Source organism: Salvelinus sp. IW2-2015, linkage group LG14 (assembly GCF_002910315.2).
Source record: "Salvelinus sp. IW2-2015 linkage group LG14, ASM291031v2, whole genome shotgun sequence".
Taxonomy (NCBI): Eukaryota; Metazoa; Chordata; class Actinopteri; order Salmoniformes; family Salmonidae; genus Salvelinus; species Salvelinus sp. IW2-2015.
Genome location: NC_036854.1, coordinates 10,458,358 through 10,477,536, shown reverse-complemented (window position 1 = coordinate 10,477,536; position 19,179 = coordinate 10,458,358). Strand labels below are relative to the sequence as shown.

Below are 19,179 nucleotides of genomic sequence, written 5' to 3'. Positions count from 1 at the left end.
TTCCAAGAGTTGGTGTTCCTGGTGAATCCCCATAGTGATACATCAAAAGGAGAACAGAGATTTGCATTTAACAAGAATATTGTATGACTGTATATACTAGTCAGATGCCATTATAACAATTGCATTTGAAAGATTATTGTAGATTATTAAAGATGATTGATTATTATTGACTGATCTTTATTGAAGCTTGTGATGTTGCTGTCTTTGTTTCATGTTTCCTCTTTCAAAGTGCAGTTTAGCTGTTGCATATGAACTAGTTGTCATGCTATTGATGTAACGGTGTAATGATGCATCACGTGTCCTTACCCAGAGCTGAGGCCCCACTTCAGCCTGGCCTCGGAGAGTGACCCGGCCGACCAGGATAATGTTGACGATGACGTTGAGCCTGAGGATACCGCCGCCCACCAGAGCAGAGCCCCTGCCAACACTGCCCATGACGACACGGTCGCCACCTCCGGCGTGAGCACACTCAGTTCCACCGTTTCACACGATTCCAATAATCCCCAGCGCTCTGTCACCATAGAACTAGGCAGGATGAAGCTGGAAACCAACAGGTGGGTCGCCGTGCGGTCATAACCATGACAACAACTGTCAGACACAAAAGCAGAGATTTATTCCAACAACCTTTGCTATTACCACCACATCTGTGATGAATTAGTAACAGATATTGCCTGTAGCTTCACATTGTTTCCTCACCAATGTGAATTCTGTTATGTAGAAAGGTCCCAACACAGAAGAGAAAATATGTTTATTTTCATTATGGCTATCGCCGTGGCTGCAGTAGCCATGTCTAGTAGTAACGTGTTAACTCATTGAATGACCCTATGTCTCCCCCTCCCCTCCTCTCTCCCTGCTGTGTCTGCCCAGGCTAATGGAGCAGTTGCTGGAGAGGGAGGGAGAGTACCAGGCCATCCTCCAGCAGGTCCTGGACGAGAGGGAAGAGGGGATCAAATTACTGAGGATCTGCTCAGAGCCTATCTGTGAGCACATCTCAACACACCTACCAACATACACTCAACAGCTCCCAACATACACTACACAGCACCCAAAAACACTACACACCTCCCAACATCCACTACACACCTCCCAACATCCACTACACAGCACCCAAAAACACTACACACCTCCCAACAAACACTACACATCTCCCAACATACACAACACCACCTCCCAAAATACAACACACCTACCCACAAACATCCACTACACACCTCCCAAACATTCCACTTACACACCTCCCAACATCCACTACACTACTCCCAACAAACACTACACATCGTCCCACATACAACACACTCCAATACACTACACAACCTCCCAACATCCACTACACCACCTCCAACATCCTCCACTAACCACCTCCACAATCACTACACTACTCCCAACAAACAACTACACACCTTCCCAACAAAAACTACACAACCTCCAACAAATCTACACACCGCCAACATCCCACTACACACCTCCCAACATCCACTACCACTAACTCCAACAAACGCTACACACCTCCCAACAAATGCTACACAAGCTCCCAACATCCACTACACACCTCCCCAACATCCACTTACACACCTCCCAACATCACACTACACTCACTCCCAACAAACGCTACAACACCTCCCAACAAACGCTACCACACCCTCCCAACAAACGCTACACCACCTCCCAACAAACACTACACACCTCCCCTCCAACAAACTACACACCTCCCAACATCCATCAACCTAACAGACACTACACACCTCCCAAAGACACTACACCACCTCCCAACATCCACTAACACACTCCCAACATCACTAACACCTCCCAACATCACTACACACCACTCCCAACATACACTGCACAACCTCCAACATACACTCAACACTCCCAAACACACTACACACCCCAACATACACTTCACAACTTCAAACTCAGTGGTGTAAAGGACTTAAAGTTGAATCGGAAGTTTACATACCACTCCTCACATTTGTTGTTAACAAACTATAGTTTTGGCAAGTCGGGTTCAGGACATCTACTTTGTGCATGACACAAGTAATTTTTCCGACAATTGTTTACAGACAGATGTATTTCACTTATAATTCACTGTATCACAATTCCAGTGGGTCAGAAAGTTTACATACACTTAGTTGACTGTGCCTTTAAACAGCTTGGAAAATTACAGAAATTATGTCATGGCCTTTAGAAAGCTTCTGATAGGGCTAATTGACATCATTTGAGTCAATTGGCGGTTGTCTGTGGATTATTTCAACGGCCTACCATCAAACTCGTGCCTCTTTGCTTGACATCATGGAAATCAAAAGAAAACAGCCAGACCTCAGAAAATAAATTGTTGACCTCCACAAATCTGGTTCATCTTTGGGAGCAATTTCCAAACGCCTGAAGGTATCACGTTCATCTGTACAATCAATAGTACGCAAGTATAAACGCATGGGACCACGCAGCCGTCATACTGTTCAAGAAGGAGACGCGTTCTGTCTCCTAGAGATGAACGTACTTTGTGCGAAAAGTGCAAATCAACAGCAAAGGACAACCAGCAAAGGACCTTGTGAAGATGCTGGAGGAAACAGGTACAAATTATCTATATCCACAGTAAAACAAGTCCTATATCGACATAACTGAAAGGCCGCTCAGCAAGGAAGAAGCCACTGCTCCAAAACCACCATAAAAAAGCCAGACTACGGTTTGCAACTGCACATGGGGACAAAGATCGTACTTTTTGAAGAAATGTCCTCTGGTCTGATGAAACAAAAATAGAAACTGTTTGCCATAATGACCATCGTTATGTTTGGAGGAAAAGCGGGGCGCTTGCAAGCCGAAGAAACAACCATCCCATCCGTGAAGGACGGGGGGTGGCAGCATCATGTTGTGGGGGTGCTTTGTTGCAGGAGGGACTGGTGCACTTCAAAAATAGATGGCATCATGAGGTAGGGAAAATTAATGTGGATATATTGAAGCAACATCTCAAGACATCAGTCAGGAAGTTCAAGCTTGGTCGCAAATGGGTCTTCCAAATGGACAATGACCCCAAGCATACTTCCAAAGTTGTGGCAAAATGGCTTAAGGACAACAAAGTCAAGGTATTGGAGTGGCCATCACAAAGACGTGACCTCAATCCTATAGAAAATTTGTGGGCAGAACTGAAAAAGCGTGTGCGAGCAAGGAMGCCTACAAACCTGACTCAGTTACACCAGCTCTGTCAGGAGGAATGGGCCAAAATRCACGCAACTTATTGTGGGAAGCTTGTGGAAGGCTACCCAAAATGTTTGACCCAAGTTAAACAATTTAAAGGCAACGCTACCAAATACTAATTGAGTGTATGTAAACTTCTGACCCACCCTCTTTACTATTATTCTGACATTTCACATTCTTAAAATAAAGTGCTGATCCTAACTGACCAAAGACAGGGCATTTTTACTAGGATTAAATGTCAGGAATTGTGAAAAACTGACTTTAAATGTATTTGGCTAAGGTGTATGTAAACTTCCAACTTCAACTGTAAGTGAAAATAATTTAAAGTACTACTTAAGTAGTTTTTGGGGGTATCTGTACTTTACTTTACTATTTATATTTTTGACAACTTTATTACAACATTATTTCACTACATTCCTAAGAKAATTATGTACTTTTTACTCCATACATTTTCCCTGACACCCAAAAGTACGTGACAGGACAGGAAAATGGTACAATTCACTCACTTATCAAGAGAACATCCCTGTTCATTCCTACTCAAATCAAATCAAAGTTTATTTGTCACGTGCGCCGAATACAACAGGTGTAGGTAGACCTTACAGTGAAATGCTTACTTACAGGCTCTAACCAATAGTGAAAAAAAAATATTAGGTGAACAATAGGTAAGTAAAGAAATAAAAACAACAGTAAAAAGACAGTGAAAAATAACAGTAGCGCGGCTATATACAGTAGCGAGGCTATAAAAGTAGCGAGGCTACATACAGACACCGGTTAGTCGGGCTGATTGAGGTAGTATGTACATGTAGATATGGTTAAAGTGACTATGCATATATGATGAACAGAGAGTAGCAGTAGTGTAAAAGAGGGGTTCTGATCTGGCAGACTCATTAAACACAAACGCTTCATTTGTAAATTATGTCTTGAGTGTTGGAGTGTGCCCCTGGCTATCCATCAATAAAAAAAAGAAAATTGTGCTGTCTGGTTTGCTTAATTTAAGGAATTTTAAATTAAGTATACTTTTACTTTTGATACTTAAGGACATTTTAGCAATTCCATTTACTTTTGATACCTAAGTATAGGTATCAAAAAATATAGGTATAGGTTTAAAACCAAATACTTTCAGTATTTTACTGGGTGACTTTCACTTGAGTCATTTTCCAGTTWAAAWWWWWWTTTTACCCCTTTTTCGTGGTATACAATTGGTAGTTACAGTCTTGTCTCATCGCTGCAACTCCCGTACGGACTCAGGAGAGGTGAAGGTCGTGCGTCCTCGAAAACACAACCCAACCAAGCCGCACTGCTTCTTGACACAATGCCCACTTAACCCGGAAGCCAGCCGCACCAATGTGTCGGAGGAAACACTGTACACCTGGCAACCGTGTCAGCGTGCACTGCGCCCGGCCCACAGGAGTTGCTAGTGCGCGATGGGACATTCCTGCTGGCCAAACCCTCCCCTAACCCGGATGACGCTGGGCCAATTGTGCACCACCCCATGGGTCTCCCAGTCATGGCCGGCTGCGACAGAGCCTGGACTCGAACCCAGAATCTCTAGTGGCATAGCTAGCACTGTGATGCAGTGCCTTAGACCACTGTGCCACTCAGGAGACCCTGTTGAGTCATTTTCTATTAAGGTATCTTTACTTTTACTCAAGTATGACAATTGAGTACTTTTTCCACCACTGCCCAACATACACTACACAAATCCTAACATACACTACATACACTATGCACAAGAGCATTAAAAATACTGCTTTTTAAAGGATTAATGGAAATATTTGTACAACAGATGCATCAGGAAATAGACAATGCATATTCTTTGCTGTTTCTAATATGATTGGTTATATGGATGATACATGGTTGTTGTTAAATCTGCAGTAGAAACAATCCGCAGTAGAAACAATAAAAAAGTGACTGTTTTGGTTAAAGGCTGGAGAAATTCTCAAATTCATAGACAGAGCTATTGATGCAAGGACTGATCATCCAAGAATTATAAATATTATAGTTTAACCATGTTTTGAGACTATACAGTGTTTGTTTACATTCAATTTGTTTACAAACATTGGAGTAAAACAACCTTTTATTTTGGGTTATGATGGAGATCGACAGTTGAACTAAGCTTATGAGGCATTTATAAGTTAAGATGAAATGGGTACATATCATTCATTTTACATTTGAAATGTATGTAGCAACTGCAGATTGCCCCTTTAATAGTTGGACATGTACTTTTGTTGTTGACAGATATGCCTACATTATCAGTGAGCCAAAGGAGCAAGTCCACTATGAGCCATGGGGACCCAGAGCTGATCAAGTGGCTGAAACTCCAAGGAGCTGACGATGACTCCATGGATAGGGTAGGTCCTGAGGCAGCTCTCCCCCAGCCACGTCTGTTTTAAATGGGCACATTATGTAAACAAACTCACACCCACGTAATTCTCTCCCACTATACTACAGTAAACAATGTGCATTGCTGTAAAGCTGTTAAAACAAATGGCTTGATTGATGTTTGATTATTGCACAGAAGGCTATATGCATACTGTATGTGTAAAGCCTTAATAACAGATACACGGTTGAGCACCATCTATTGGCCACGAGCTTCATCTATTTCATGTACCAATGATTTGACCCATTTTGTAGATTCTGACCGAGGATTACACGTTAGATGACCTTCTCCACTATGTGACGAGAGATGACCTGAAGAGTTTGAGATTAAGGTATACAACATACAATATACAACATCTCTCCTACACTGTCAAATAGCCAGCCATGTCAGTAACCTGATTGAAACACTAATATCGTACGTTGTGATAATAGTCTGTGTTTATCTTTCTCATGTTTTCCTCCTCAGAGGTGGGATCCTGTGTAAGCTATGGAAGGCCATCACAGACTACAGAGAGAAGCCTGCGTGAGGAGCCTTCGTGTGGCATTAGCCACTGCTACTGTACAGGAACTTTACCACAACAACAACAACAACTGAGTATTCTCCTCAAATCTTACCACTGCACTTTAATCTCAGTATTTATTAGACCAAGACTCCAGTGTAGTTGATAATGTGTGGAGTATTGCCATTATTGTGTGAGAGAGACCTATGGAGTATTGTGTGTGTTAGAGAGAGACCTTGTTGGGTTATGGAAATGTTTTGGGGGAATTATTATTTTCAAACGGGGTTACTTTTTCATGTAAAAATATAAACGCAACATGCAACCATTTCAAAGATTTTACTGAGTTATAGTTCGTATGAAGAAATCAGTCAATTGAAATAAATTCATTAGGCCGAAATCTATTGCGCTATTTTTGTGCATTCAAATTGCCAATCGATACAATGCAATTGTGTTTTTGTCTGTAGCTTATGCCTGCCCATACCAAAATGCCATCGCCACCATGAGGCACTCTGTTCGCAATGTTGACATTAGCAAACTGCTCGCCCACACGACGCCATACACATGGTCTGCGGTTGTGAGGCCGGTTGGACGTACCGCTAAATTTTTTAAAACAACATTGGAGGTGGCTTATGGTAGAGAAATTAACATTCAATTCTCTACCAACAGCTCTGCAGTCATGACATGGCTGCAGTCAGCATGCCAATTGCATGCACCCTCAAAACTTGAGACATCTGTGGCATTGTGTTGTGTGACAGAACTGCACATTTTAGAGAGGCCTTTTATTGTCCCCGGCACAAGGTYCACCTGTGTAATGATCATGRTGTTTAATCAGCTTCTTGATATGCCACGGCTGTCAGGTGGATGGATTATCTTGTCTTGTCAAAATTGTGCGCACAATTTGAGAGAAATAAGCTTTTAGTGCGTATTGAACATTTCTGGGATCTTTTATTTCAACTCATGAAAACATTTGTTTATACTTTTGTTCAGTGTAAATAAGCACCACTGATTTTATAATGTTCAACAGTTATGACATGTTTTAAGCTGGTGCTCCAAGATTCACAGGGCAAACAGTGGAACATTACCTATAAATATCTGAGAATGTGTTTAATCTTTAAATGTTATTTGGTTGTAGAATTTTCACCTTACTATCATTTGTTAACAACACATGAGACTGACCATTTTCTAAACCAAGCCTGAGAGATAAAATACAATGTTAACTGATGTGTTTGAGCTGCTGTACATTATGTTGATAAACAACATTGTTATTGTCAGTGGCTTCTTATCACTACTTTATTTAAATGTATTTTTATGCATGTTGCCTACTCTCAAGGCCATCACTGCATGCCTGCCCTTTTGTACCTTTTTGTTTAACTGTCTGTGAAGGCTTTGAATCATCAAAACTCTTGACTTCATTTGTTCAAGTAATTATTTAACATTTATGTAACTTTAAGATTTTTTGGTGTGATTTTAGGGGAAATTATGTAAATATATTGCAAATATTATGACAGTAAATTACTATTTTTAGTTAAACAATTTACAAAAACCTAGATGTCCTATCTAATGTGCAACACAAAGTTGAGTTGGGTAATTTATAGATATTATTGATACTGGCGATGGAACAAAATGATCTAACCTACGCATTATACTTCCACATGTCAGATTTTGTATGATATTTGATAGGAAAAAACAGATGACCCAATTGATATTTTACTCTATTGAAGATGTATTTTTGTTGTATATTTGGGGAATTATAGAGTTTTAGCCTGCCTTCATTTGTATATTATATGATCTTTAAAGCGGCAATCAGCAGTTGAAAGGATAACAAAGTGGCCTCCCTGCCACTGGCATTTATAAGCTATATTCTTCAAGAATCAATTGGTACATATCATTCATTCACAAGTTCAAAAATGTATATAGCAACTGCAGATTGCCCCTTTAAAAATCCAAATTCTTTAAATCAAATGTATATGTTTGATTGAAAATCCGAATCGAAAACAAGATGGTCATATTGTTGTACCACCAACCTCTTTTATTTTAAATATTTCTGTCAGAAATACACAAATTAAGTTTTGCTCAAATATGTCCGTTTTGTTTTCATATTCATGATAGATTGATTACATTATTTGTGCAATAACATATTGTTGTGTAACACAAAACATCGTCTTATTCTTAACTGTGAAATAAAGTGTAAACTGAAATCATGTTTATTATGGACATTATATTCACACAACTGAACACAAATCATTTTCCATGGGCCTATGATTTCAAAATGCGGGTCTAGTACCCTAATAATATTCAGAAAATCTACAGTTCTTAAGCTTGCAGACATACAGAGAGTTGCATAAAACAAAAACTGACAGGCGCGCTGCGGGAAACGGGCTGTGCTATCCGGCATACTTGGAACGTCCATACCCTGAACTCCACCCCTAACTTTATACCCTACGCTAACCATAAACCGTAATTAACCATAACCATTGTACATTTCAACTTCATTGGCGTAGGGACGTCCCAATGATTCCGGATAGCACAGATCCTGAAGAGACTCAATATAAAACATCATCCGTGACGTCAATGATTTCAGTGCGCCTCCAATCACTGTGGCTGGATGTGGATGTTGGGCGCTCCCTCCAAGCAGTGCCATCATGATACCGACAAAAGACCTTTAGCYTCGCAAAAAGAAGCAAGCAAAAGTGTTCACCGGCGACTCGAGATTATTGGATATGAGACAATATTTGTATTTATATTTTGCGTTATAGGTTTCTGGTGTTGAAATAAAGAAGGGCCTCCTCATGCGTCAGAAAATACCCGGGAAGGATGCCGTCTAACTGCGTAAACATAATGGCTTTGGCTCAGCATCGACTTATTGCGTGTATGCTGCTGTTCTGTATGGTGACTAGCATTCACACCCGGTCCTCTAAAATATCGGACTTGAAATCTAAAATATCAGGGGTGGAAGAGCTCTTAGGAGAATTCCGCAAGCAGCTCCAACAGGACCAGACGTATAGCAGGGAGGAAGAGGAGGTGGTTGACGTCTGCCTGGGTGACTTCAACGCCGTAGAGGAGCACATCATCCGAGCGAGGGCCTCCATAGAGCAGGGGGCCACCTTTCTCTCGGCTCCTGACCAGGTGTACAGTTGGAAAGACTGTCTCCATGCCTGCTGCGCAGACCCCCACTGCACGGTGGCGGTGGTCCAGGAGGACCTGAGACAGTCGGACGACGGCCTCAGCTGCTATTTGCTCAACTGTAGTTATAGAAATAAAAACGTCTGTTCGTTCGCAGCACAGGCAGGGTTCAGCACCTACAGCCGGGCTCACAATACAACAGGACACCTCACCTCTTCCAGTGGCAATGTAGATGGGAACAAAATCAGGAGACCTGAGGATAAACCTAGTGTTGAAGATGGCATGCCAGGTGAGGTTCGCCACCTGCTTTGATTTATATGGGATATAAGTTATAACATACAATATACATACATGCAAGTGTTTGTCTAAATCACAAAAGTATATAATGTGTTGCTATTGCTTATGATAAAGCATGCATACATAGTAAATGGTTGCTGGTAATTCTGTTCCACAGCCTCTAACAATTATCAGTCTGGTGTTTAGCTTGGGTTAATCATTTGCTATTTGCCCCCTGCTTCTAAATTTAGATGTAATCTAAGTCCGTGGGTCCAGGTGCGCTTGACAAGTTTCACCCAACTTTTAAACTAAATCCAATGACATGGTGAAATGTTATGTTMATTTCACGTTGAATACAGGTTAGCTGACAACTCAACTAAATGTAAATGAAAATCAAAACTAGACGTTGAACTGACATCTGTGCCCAGTGGGTTAGCTCTGCTCTGGGTTGTTTTCAGACATGGACGAACCGCCCCGGAGTGATGCCGGCCAGGATGTGGTCATCCAGCTGCCCACTGACTGGGCCGTAGTGGACGGCCGGGACAGTGTGGACGACCACGGAGTAACTCGTTACGAATGGGCCCTGGTGAAGGGCGACCAAGACATCAACATGAAGGTAACACTGCAACTGGTGTCATTCTTCCGCATTTAAACTTTGTTTCTGCTTAGATTCTTTCCTCTGTGAGTAATGTCGAGTGTCAAAACACTGTGGGATGGCATTTGATTTAGCAGATCTGGGACTCACAGTTGTCTTGTTGCTATAATGTRATACATAGAATGAGGTATATACTGAAGTCAACATGGCGGTTTGCATGGTGCGGCCGGAGCCACATAATGCCCTGCTGCACAGACACAAATAAAAGGCTATTGTCACCCAACCTGCCGAAAGGACAAGAGCCCTATTGTAGGCTACCCTCTCTCTCCCTGTGACGCCACTGAGCGGTTGATGTGATATACCAGTAGTGGGTCTTTAGAAGAAACCCCTCTTGACTCTTCCAATGAAGGTGGCTTTGTTCATGGCATCATTTTTCAGTGCAGTTTTCTTCAGTGCTATTTTCTCTCTGAAATGTTATTTCCGCTCACCTGCAGGTGACCCATCCAGGGTTACTGAAGATCAGTGGTCTACAGGAGGGTGTCTATACCTTCCAGATGACTGTCACCGACACCGCGGGACAGAAGAGCACCGACAATGTCACTGTGACTGTGCTGGCTCCAGAACGCCAAGCTGAAGGTGAAAAACACTTCAAACCAGCCAGATGTACCTCCTCATGTTCATCTATCATTCATTAGTGGATCTTGCCTAATTTCTCGCTATTCTGTGACTAACATTAATAGCAATATTGTGTTGTTGTGGTCAAATTTCTTTGTGCTTCTCTGTGGTCCTGTTCCTCATATAATACCTTTTCCACTCTAGACCAATGCATTACAGGCAATGACCTTTTCACTGCAATTGAATCCATGCTTCCAAGGGTTGAATTCATCGTATAATGAAACAGAGCCTGGGATTTAGTGCTCTAATCAATTAAGCAGTACTGTCCTAGTCAAATGGCTGGCTGCCTAATAGCCATTCAGATGATCAGGCATGTTAATCTATTCACTGCATAGAGATGGATGAGATACAGTATGCCTTAAATCATCCTAGTCTAGCCCCATCTAGAGTAATAAACGAAGGAAGAGGGTAGGGATTGTTTATGTACCTGGAATATGAAGGTCCTTTTCTAAACCTATAAGTGATGAATATTACAGCAACATAATGTACAACTATTATACATTTCTCCTGTCCAATCCCGAATTCCAACAAACATAAGATGAGTGACCTATTACACAGAACAGCAGTTTAACACAGCATCCATACTGTAGGAAGGCTGTCAAGTATACCTGGGGACTGTCATTGGGTGCCGTGGTGGTGGTCGTGGCCAATAGTAGCGCTTCATCACCCATTTGTGAGTGTGTAGCCACTGAACTACAGTGTCATTGGAGAGTAAAACAGAGGTGTTTGTGTCTCCTCTCCCCCAGTATGTACAGGTAGCTGCTCCCGCTACCAGTTCATGTGTGACGACGGCTGCTGTATTGACATCACCTACGCCTGCGATGGGAAGCAGCAGTGTCCAGACCGCTCAGACGAGGATTTCTGCCAGAGCTGTAAGTCACTCAATCTGTCCTCCTCACACTGTCAGCCACGGGGAGGCAGTAGCTCCTGGTAATTGTTGACTTTCCTGTCAAAATAAAGGTTAAATAAATAAAATGATGATCATATTGTAATATAATAACAGAATAATAAAAATAAAAATAATAACAACATAGAGGGCTGTAGGTTTCCTGTGTGGACTTTATTGTACCAGGATGAAGTGTAGTTTTAGACTTTATTGTACCAGGATGAAGTGTAGTTTTAGACTTTATTGTACTAGGATGGAGTGTAGTTTTAGACTTTATTGTACCAGGATGGAGTGTAGTTTTAGACTTTATTGTTCAGATGGAGTGTAGTTTTAGACTTTTTGCTACCAGGATGGAGTGTAGTTTTAGACTTTATTGTACTAGGATGGGAGTGTAGTTTTTAGACTTTATTGTAACAGGATGGAGTGTAGTTTTAGACTTTATTGTACTAGGATGGAGTGTATTTTTAGACTTTATTGTACCAGGATGGAGTGTAGTTTTAGACTTTATTGTACCAGGATGGAGTGTAGTTTAGACTTTATTGTCCCAGGATGGAGTGTAGGTTTTAGACTTTATTGTACCAGGATGGAGTGTAGTTTTAGACTTTATTGTACTAGGATGAAGGTAGTTTTAGACTTTATTGTACTAGGATGGAGTGTAGTTTTAGACTTTATTGTACCAGGATGGAGTGTAGTTTTAGACTTTATTGTCCCAGGATGGAGTGTAGTTTAGACTTTATTGTACCAGGATGGAGTGTAGTTTTAAACTTATGTACTAGGATGGATAGTTAGTTTAGACTTATTGACAGAGTGGAGTGTATTTTAGACTTTATTGTACTAGGATGGGGATGTATTTTTAGACTTTTTGTACCAGGATGGAGTGTAGTTTTAGACTTTATTGTACCAGGATGGAGTGTAGTTTTAGACTTTATTGTACTAGGATGGAGTGTAGTTTTAGACTTTATTGTACCAGGATGGAGTGGTAGTTTTAGACTTTATTGTACTAGGATGGAGTGTAGTTTTAGACTTTATTGTACAGGATGGAGTGTAGTTTTATACTTTATTGTACTAGGATGGAGTGTAGTTTTATACTTTATTGTACCAGGATGGAGTGTAGTTTTATACTTTATTTTCCCAGGATGGAGTGTAGTTTTAGACTTTATTGTACTAGGATGGAGTGTATTTTTAGACTTTATTGTACCAGGCTGGAGTGTAGTTTTAGACTTTATTGTACTGGATGGAGTGTTAGTTTTAGACTTTATTGTACTAGGATGGAGTGTAGTTTTAGACTTTATTGTACCCGGATGGAGTGTAGTTTTAGACTTTAWTGTACCAGGATGGAGTGTAGTTTTAGACTTTATTGTCCCAGGATGGAGTGTAGTTTTAGACTAGAGTGTACTAGGATGGATTGTAGTTTTATACTTGAGTGTACAAGGATAGATTTGTATACATGCAGTTCAGTCTGGAATATCAGAGCAAGGAGGGCTGCAGTAAATGAATGATGAGCAGGTGAATGTGTATTTGCATTGTGTCTGAGAGCCCAGGATAACCATGCCCTGTCATCTCTTTCCTCTCTACAGTTGATGGGAACAGGAAGTCGGTGACCCACCCTGCAGGTGCCAGCCCACACAGGCCTGTGGCTCAGCCAGAGGAGACTGAGGACCACTCCATGGCCCAGGGTGTGCCCAAGAAGACCATGGAGGAGGCCAGACCACCTCCACCACAAGCTCCACAAGACCCACAGACCCCACAGTCTCATGACAGGAGCAAAGCAGTGCCCCCAGTCCTGCCACAGCCAAGTCACAGTGAACAGGAGAGCCCTGTCAGTCAAGGTACTGTCATTGTGTAACTATTACCTAGCTTTGTTACTACTTAGCTATAAGCCAGTAGGCAATTTAATGCACATGAGTCAAAACACCATATTAACAGCTTTGGACAAAAACCTGTAGACAAAAAACAACTATAGATTAAAGGTTTTGGTCAGCTGTGAAGTAATTCAATCCATTTGGTAGCTGCAACATTTTTCTGGTTGGCCAGAGTTTTGTATGTGTTAGCAGAGAGCGGAAGGCCTTTGTGTGTTAGCTAGTAAGCGCAGAGAGAGACAGATTGAACCCTTGAAGGCAGCCATTGAGCCATAGAGCTGATCTGGAACTGTGGAGCGAGACAGAATACAGCCCACAGGGGCACTCTGTGAGACGAGCAGGGCTGAGATTGGAGTGCAGTCCTGGGACGGGAGTGAGCCTCACAGGGGCCATTTATCCCCATGTCCCCCCTCAGCGTTGGAACAAAGCACTCCTCTGTCCCCCGCCACCTGATCCCTGAGTTAGGCTAGCCTGAGACAGATGAGGCGGGGTACTTCCAATGTTAACTTATCAAAGACTGAGACCACCTGACCAAATCTCTCGTTCCTTCTCTCTGTCACACCTGACCAAATCGCTCCCTCCCGCTCTTTGCTCTGTCCCCCTGTCGCAGCTGACGAAATCTCTCTCTCTCTGTCCCACCTGAACAAATCTCTTCCTCCCTCTCTCTGTTGTCTTTCTGTCCCACCTGACCAAATCTCTCTCTCGCTCTCTACGTTCTCTCTCTCCCACCTGACCAAATCTCTCACTTTCTCTGTTCTCTCTTTGTCCCAGCAGAGCCCTGTGCAGCTCCCCCTGCTGTGGGGCCATGTAAAGGCATCTTCCCACGCTGGTTCTATGACCCTGTAGCTGAAGAGTGCAAGCACTTCATCTACGGAGGCTGCAAGGGCAACCATAACAACTTCCTGCAGCAGACAGACTGTGTCAATGAATGTATAGAAAAAACAGGTAGGATTATTCTAGGAGACTACATTTTCTTTGTTTTTTTAGAATGATCTGGATTCTGATGTGCATTCTCATTACATATTGAATGAGGTGTACATAATGTAGGAAGACAATTATGCAAATGAATAATGGAAAGAAATAATTCAGGTACTGCTATCAAGCAAATGACCGTGGCACCTCCCCCCACCACCAAACACACAGAGTCAGGTAAATTCCATTGTTTCATGATTATTACTCCTGAACATGATTATTAATGAGCTGAATACAATCTCTCACCTGTTTCAGTCTTAACCAGTGTATTAACATTTACAGTAGAGACCCCTAAAGTGACCATGAAGTGGCCAGAGACCAAACTACTAGCAGAGAGTGACATGTTCCCAATATCCAAACCACACTCAGTAGTCGGAGGACACCCAGTGCCTGAGTCAGGTCTGTTCAACATCCTTACCAACTTAGTTACAATAACTCTGTAATATGAGGTTATACATGGAGAATTCAAGATAGTATATGACAGTGTCTTTATCTCTCTCTTCTCCCCTGCAGGTGCGATCCTGCCATTGGTTCTGGGCCTGATCATCACGGCTCTGTTGCTGCTCATGATTGGCTGTCGTCTGCGGTTGGTCCACCACAAGCTGAAGAAGGCTCGCCCCCTCACCACAGAGGAGTCTGATTATCTCATCAACGGCATGTACCTGTAGCAGCATAGCAGGCACATGCACAGATAGGGCTCTACCTGTGCAGAGCACATGCCCCTTTGCCCTTCCAGTCGCTAAAGTGCCCTTTTGTAAACAAACATTTATTTTTTGTTGTTGATATACAGTTTTTGTTGCAGTTGTTCTGAACCCACTGCCCGCAAGTCYTCTTTAAATTCCCATTAAATATGTGTCATTGAATTAGCCATTAAGATATGGCCATCTATTGCTTCTATGTAACTAAATAATCAAAGTCATAATTGCTCAATGAATCTGTGACCGCGGTGGCAGAATCTTATTTTTTGGGTGCTCTTTTTTTAGTTTGAGCACCTGCCTCTCAAAAAGCCTGTGCATGGCACTTCTATTTCTTTTGGATGCACCCTCTGCACTAAAAGCCCCTCAGGCAGAAACACCAAAACTGTCAGTCAACTTGTTAGCCAGGAGGACTCTTCATGATAACAGCCTATCAAACGTTCTATATCATGACTGTGTACACCTGTAGGTGCACTTGATATATCTAACTCACCGTGCTAGGTAGGCAGAGATCACTCTTTAAAATTGTCCCATTGGAATGGTCCCAAAAGTGCAAGCTCTACCCACCCAGCGCTCCAGGGTCATGGTTGAGCTAAATCGAACCCACCTTTTAACAGGGAAGAAATGTTTGCCACTTTTGTATACTRGCTTGGTGTGAAAACTGATGCTCGTCTGCTCTTTCATTATTTCTCTTTCACCCTCTTTTCCTTAATAGTACAACATTTTCATTTCATGGATTATGGATGTATATTTTCGTTGGAGATATAGTACTTTATCCCTTACGTAATACTTCTGCCACTGAGTGGCACTGTTGTGCCATGATGCTGTATATCTATTAGGCTTGGCCTCGAGTTTTATTTTGTACCAGACTCATTTTAAATTTACTGAAAATTATTATTTTGTTATAACAGCAAGTAATTCCAGAAACGCCCATATCAAGCCATAAAGCAGTCTAGGCTGTCTGATATTGCAATGTGGTCGGTTGCTTTTCTGTATCGTCTAGCTATGTAGTTTTAAGATGTTAATGTAGCTCAAATGTCTGTATGCATACAGTTTGTGTGAAATAGTAAAGTTAACTCTTGATCAATATATCTTTTGTAACTCTGTGATAGTGTTCAGAGTATTTTGAGTGGTAATGCAATCAGAATATACAACGTGGATTCTTCCTGCTCTAGGTTTTTAGAGTGGTAAGGACAAATGGCAGTAGGTGCTGTCTTCAACGGCATATACAGCTTGTAACAATAAACACTCCACAGCACAAGGGGGACAAAAACATAAGCATCTCTTTATTTTCATTTTTGCCATTCCAGAAATTGTGAAAGCCATGGACCATCCAAAATAAATGTGCTTTTTAATTCCATGTTTTTAAAAAACAACAGACATTCATTTTCTTTGCATTGAGGCTTATTTTGGCAAAGCACCGGCTATTTCATTTAGTGTCGGTCATCAGTAAAGCCTGCACACAATGTTGTCATTGAAACCATGTGGAAGTACTCCACTCTTGTTGTAGAGTGTTGTGGTTTGGCTTTTGCCTGTATCCAACTGTACAAGTAAATCTAGGTGTAATAGTCCTTTCTTTAATGCCATTTAGTGTCATGTGCTGCATGTCAAACAACTGGATGTGGGATAGAGTAGCCATTTGTGCAGCCTGCGTGTGCCTGTTTAAATACTGTGTGGGGGGGTGATATGTTAGCAGAGCAGTACAGATATCTACAATCAGATCTTCAGATGCAAAATCGGTAGCAAGTGGGTGAATAATCTCATCAACTCAGGCTTTCCTTATCAGATCAGTCTGGCAACCTCTTCACACTCAGCTTTGATGGAGCTGAAATGCATTATTGTTGAAATGGTTGATTGCAACTCACGGATGTAACCAAAATGTAAAAATTTCAAAAAACTCAAAATCCTGCAGCAAATCAAAAGGAAAAATTCACAACCCCCCKAAAAAATGCAGGCCTGAAAAAAAGACTAACCCCGACACTTTCTTCTGTTCAATCTCTAACAGTATTTTTCCCAACCTCAGGGGTTATTCCTCAGCATGATAAAGAAAACAAAATCACCATGGTTTATGTTTTGAATTCCAATGGCTGTTGTTGGAACCCAAAGTCGTCTCCTCCAGGCTCACATTGAAAATGTGGTATATGGACAGTTTGTCGCCTCAAAGTTCATCCCTGTGAGAAAGAGGCAAAACATTAAGCGATGTACTTAAAAAGAGGAAATGTACTGTGTCAAAATCATAACACCCTCTTGTAATGCCACTGAAGGTCAGTTAGACACTCCCATGCACAAACTGTTATAGAAAGCCCCACACCACGTGCAAAATCCAAAATGAGGCTAAACGTCTCGTAGACTTCCCCTCAAGAACAAGGATGATTAAAATTGATAAGCTCTCATGCCAGAAGTAACACAGCCAAATATCAAACATAACTCAACTTCAAAGAAAACCATTCTTGTAATACCAAACAGAATCCACACTTGATTGTTGCGTCACTGCACTCTTGTTTAGCTGAACAGATCTAAAATATCATACTCGTTTAAGGGATTAAAACTAAGAAAACGTGCAGCCAGTTGACATGGTATGGAAGAAGCAACTAATGATGACAAGCAGCAAACACAGCCCCTTGGGATCCATTATCTGCTCCAGGCCACACCATTTCACCTTTGCCCACTGTGTGAAGGAGAGAGGGAGTAGGAAGTCACTTCCACCTGGACCACTGCTTCTCTTTGTCTGTTAAAGGCACGTAAATCACCCCCATCAGGGGCTTCATCTTGGTGCTGCCGTCCTCCAGTTTGTCGTACTGCTCCAGCATCTGGTTCCCTCCGGCCGGCCCCACGGGTAGAATCAGCCTGCCGCCTGGCTTCAGCTGATCCAGGAGCTGAGGGAGGAGAGGACACTCACTGGGTCAGAACCAGATAACCTGCCCCAAGGTCCAGACATTCCCAGTTTTCCACTCCATCAGACTAGACAAGTCTTCTAAGACGAGATGTTCACAATAACAATGCAATGGCTAGCCTAGTATCAAAATATTCTACAGTGTAGTTACACCTGAATAAACCAGGGTACTGTTTGACAAAATAACACAGCATAGAGTACTAACATATTTCCTGAGACCGACCAAAGCCTGCAGTTACTAACAGAGTTAGAGTCCGTGTTGGTTTTGATCTCCTCTCTGACCACAGCATTCCTACGGATGATGGTGGATTGTGGCGATGGGACTCCTATTAACTGGGTCCCCTTTGATGCCTTCATTAGTTTTTTCTGTGGTTTGGGAACTTACTGCTTGTGGCACGTTGGGTGCTGCCGCGCCCACGTGGATGGCATCGTAAGGCGCCTCCTCTGGATGGCCCATCCGGCCGTCTCCCACTGTAACGCAACAAACAGGCAGCAGCTGTCACTCACACACTGCCAGCCTTATACCCGCCAAGCAGGCCACACTGAAAGGCAGTGCCAGGGCACACATCAGAGCTGTGCGATGCCACCTCGACCTCGTCTCTGACACAGATGTTGGTTAACTGCAGTACAGCAGACAGTGCCGCACCCATGTTTCCTTACTTGACAGTCAGTGCGTCAGCAACTGTATTTTAAGCTTAATTTTTATATTTGAACTGTATATTTTGTACAATACCTTTTCATAACCCAATAATACAAGTCACCAAATTGAATTTGAAAAAAATCCATCTTGCTTTGCTGCTTTTCAGACTTACCGATTAGTTTTATTCTACCTGATGTTATCAAGCTGGGGTCATCTTTCTTTACATTGGTTATAGAATCATCTACTAGTTCCTTGATGTGGTCAATTCCTATCACCTTCCCTTTGGGACCTACCTGTTAAAGACAATAAATTAGGAAGGTATACAAGTCTGTGCCATCGAACATTACACAGAACCCAAAAACCTGAAATAGAAAAACGTACCCCAACCCTACCACCAAAATACAGAAACTATGTTATGTATTAACCCGTCATCATAATATAGCTCACCATTCGTGCAAAGCACGCAGAGAGGATTCCACTGCCAGACCCCACAT

General features: G+C 42.1%; 3 protein-coding genes across 4 annotated transcripts in view; 2 read left to right on the top strand and 1 right to left on the bottom strand.

Annotated features, from left to right (window-relative positions):
* Positions 1–8,269, top strand: part of LOC111973164 (mitogen-activated protein kinase kinase kinase 5-like) — a 72,314-nt gene extending 64,045 nt beyond the window's left edge. For both annotated transcript variants that reach the window (XM_024000420.2, XM_024000421.2), the window contains exons 26-30: positions 311–554; positions 868–980; positions 5,431–5,543; positions 5,827–5,903; positions 6,038–8,269. In XM_024000420.2, coding sequence (XP_023856188.1) covers positions 311–554; positions 868–980; positions 5,431–5,543; positions 5,827–5,903; positions 6,038–6,098 — 608 coding nt within the window. In that variant the 3' untranslated portion in view covers positions 6,099–8,269. The remainder of the gene's footprint in view (positions 1–310; positions 555–867; positions 981–5,430; positions 5,544–5,826; positions 5,904–6,037) is intronic.
* Positions 8,270–8,793: 524 nt separating this feature from the next.
* LOC111973163 (low-density lipoprotein receptor-related protein 11-like) lies at positions 8,794–15,518 on the top strand. The gene is made up of 9 exons (XM_024000419.2): positions 8,794–9,483; positions 9,929–10,086; positions 10,560–10,701; positions 11,487–11,612; positions 13,204–13,455; positions 14,260–14,430; positions 14,575–14,634; positions 14,740–14,856; positions 14,971–15,518. Exons 1-9 carry the CDS (start codon positions 8,886–8,888, stop codon positions 15,123–15,125), a joined length of 1,779 nt encoding a protein of 592 aa, XP_023856187.1. The 5' UTR covers positions 8,794–8,885; the 3' UTR covers positions 15,126–15,518.
* A 1,129-nt stretch (positions 15,519–16,647) lies between these two features.
* On the bottom strand, positions 16,648–19,173 carry LOC111972912 (protein-L-isoaspartate(D-aspartate) O-methyltransferase-like). The gene is made up of 5 exons (XM_024000024.2): positions 19,133–19,173; positions 18,858–18,978; positions 18,431–18,516; positions 17,859–18,028; positions 16,648–17,323 (listed from the first exon to the last, which is right to left on the bottom strand). Exons 1-5 carry the CDS (start codon positions 19,133–19,135, stop codon positions 17,311–17,313), a joined length of 393 nt encoding a protein of 130 aa, XP_023855792.2. The 5' UTR covers positions 19,136–19,173; the 3' UTR covers positions 16,648–17,310.
* Positions 19,174–19,179: the final 6 nt, after the last annotated feature.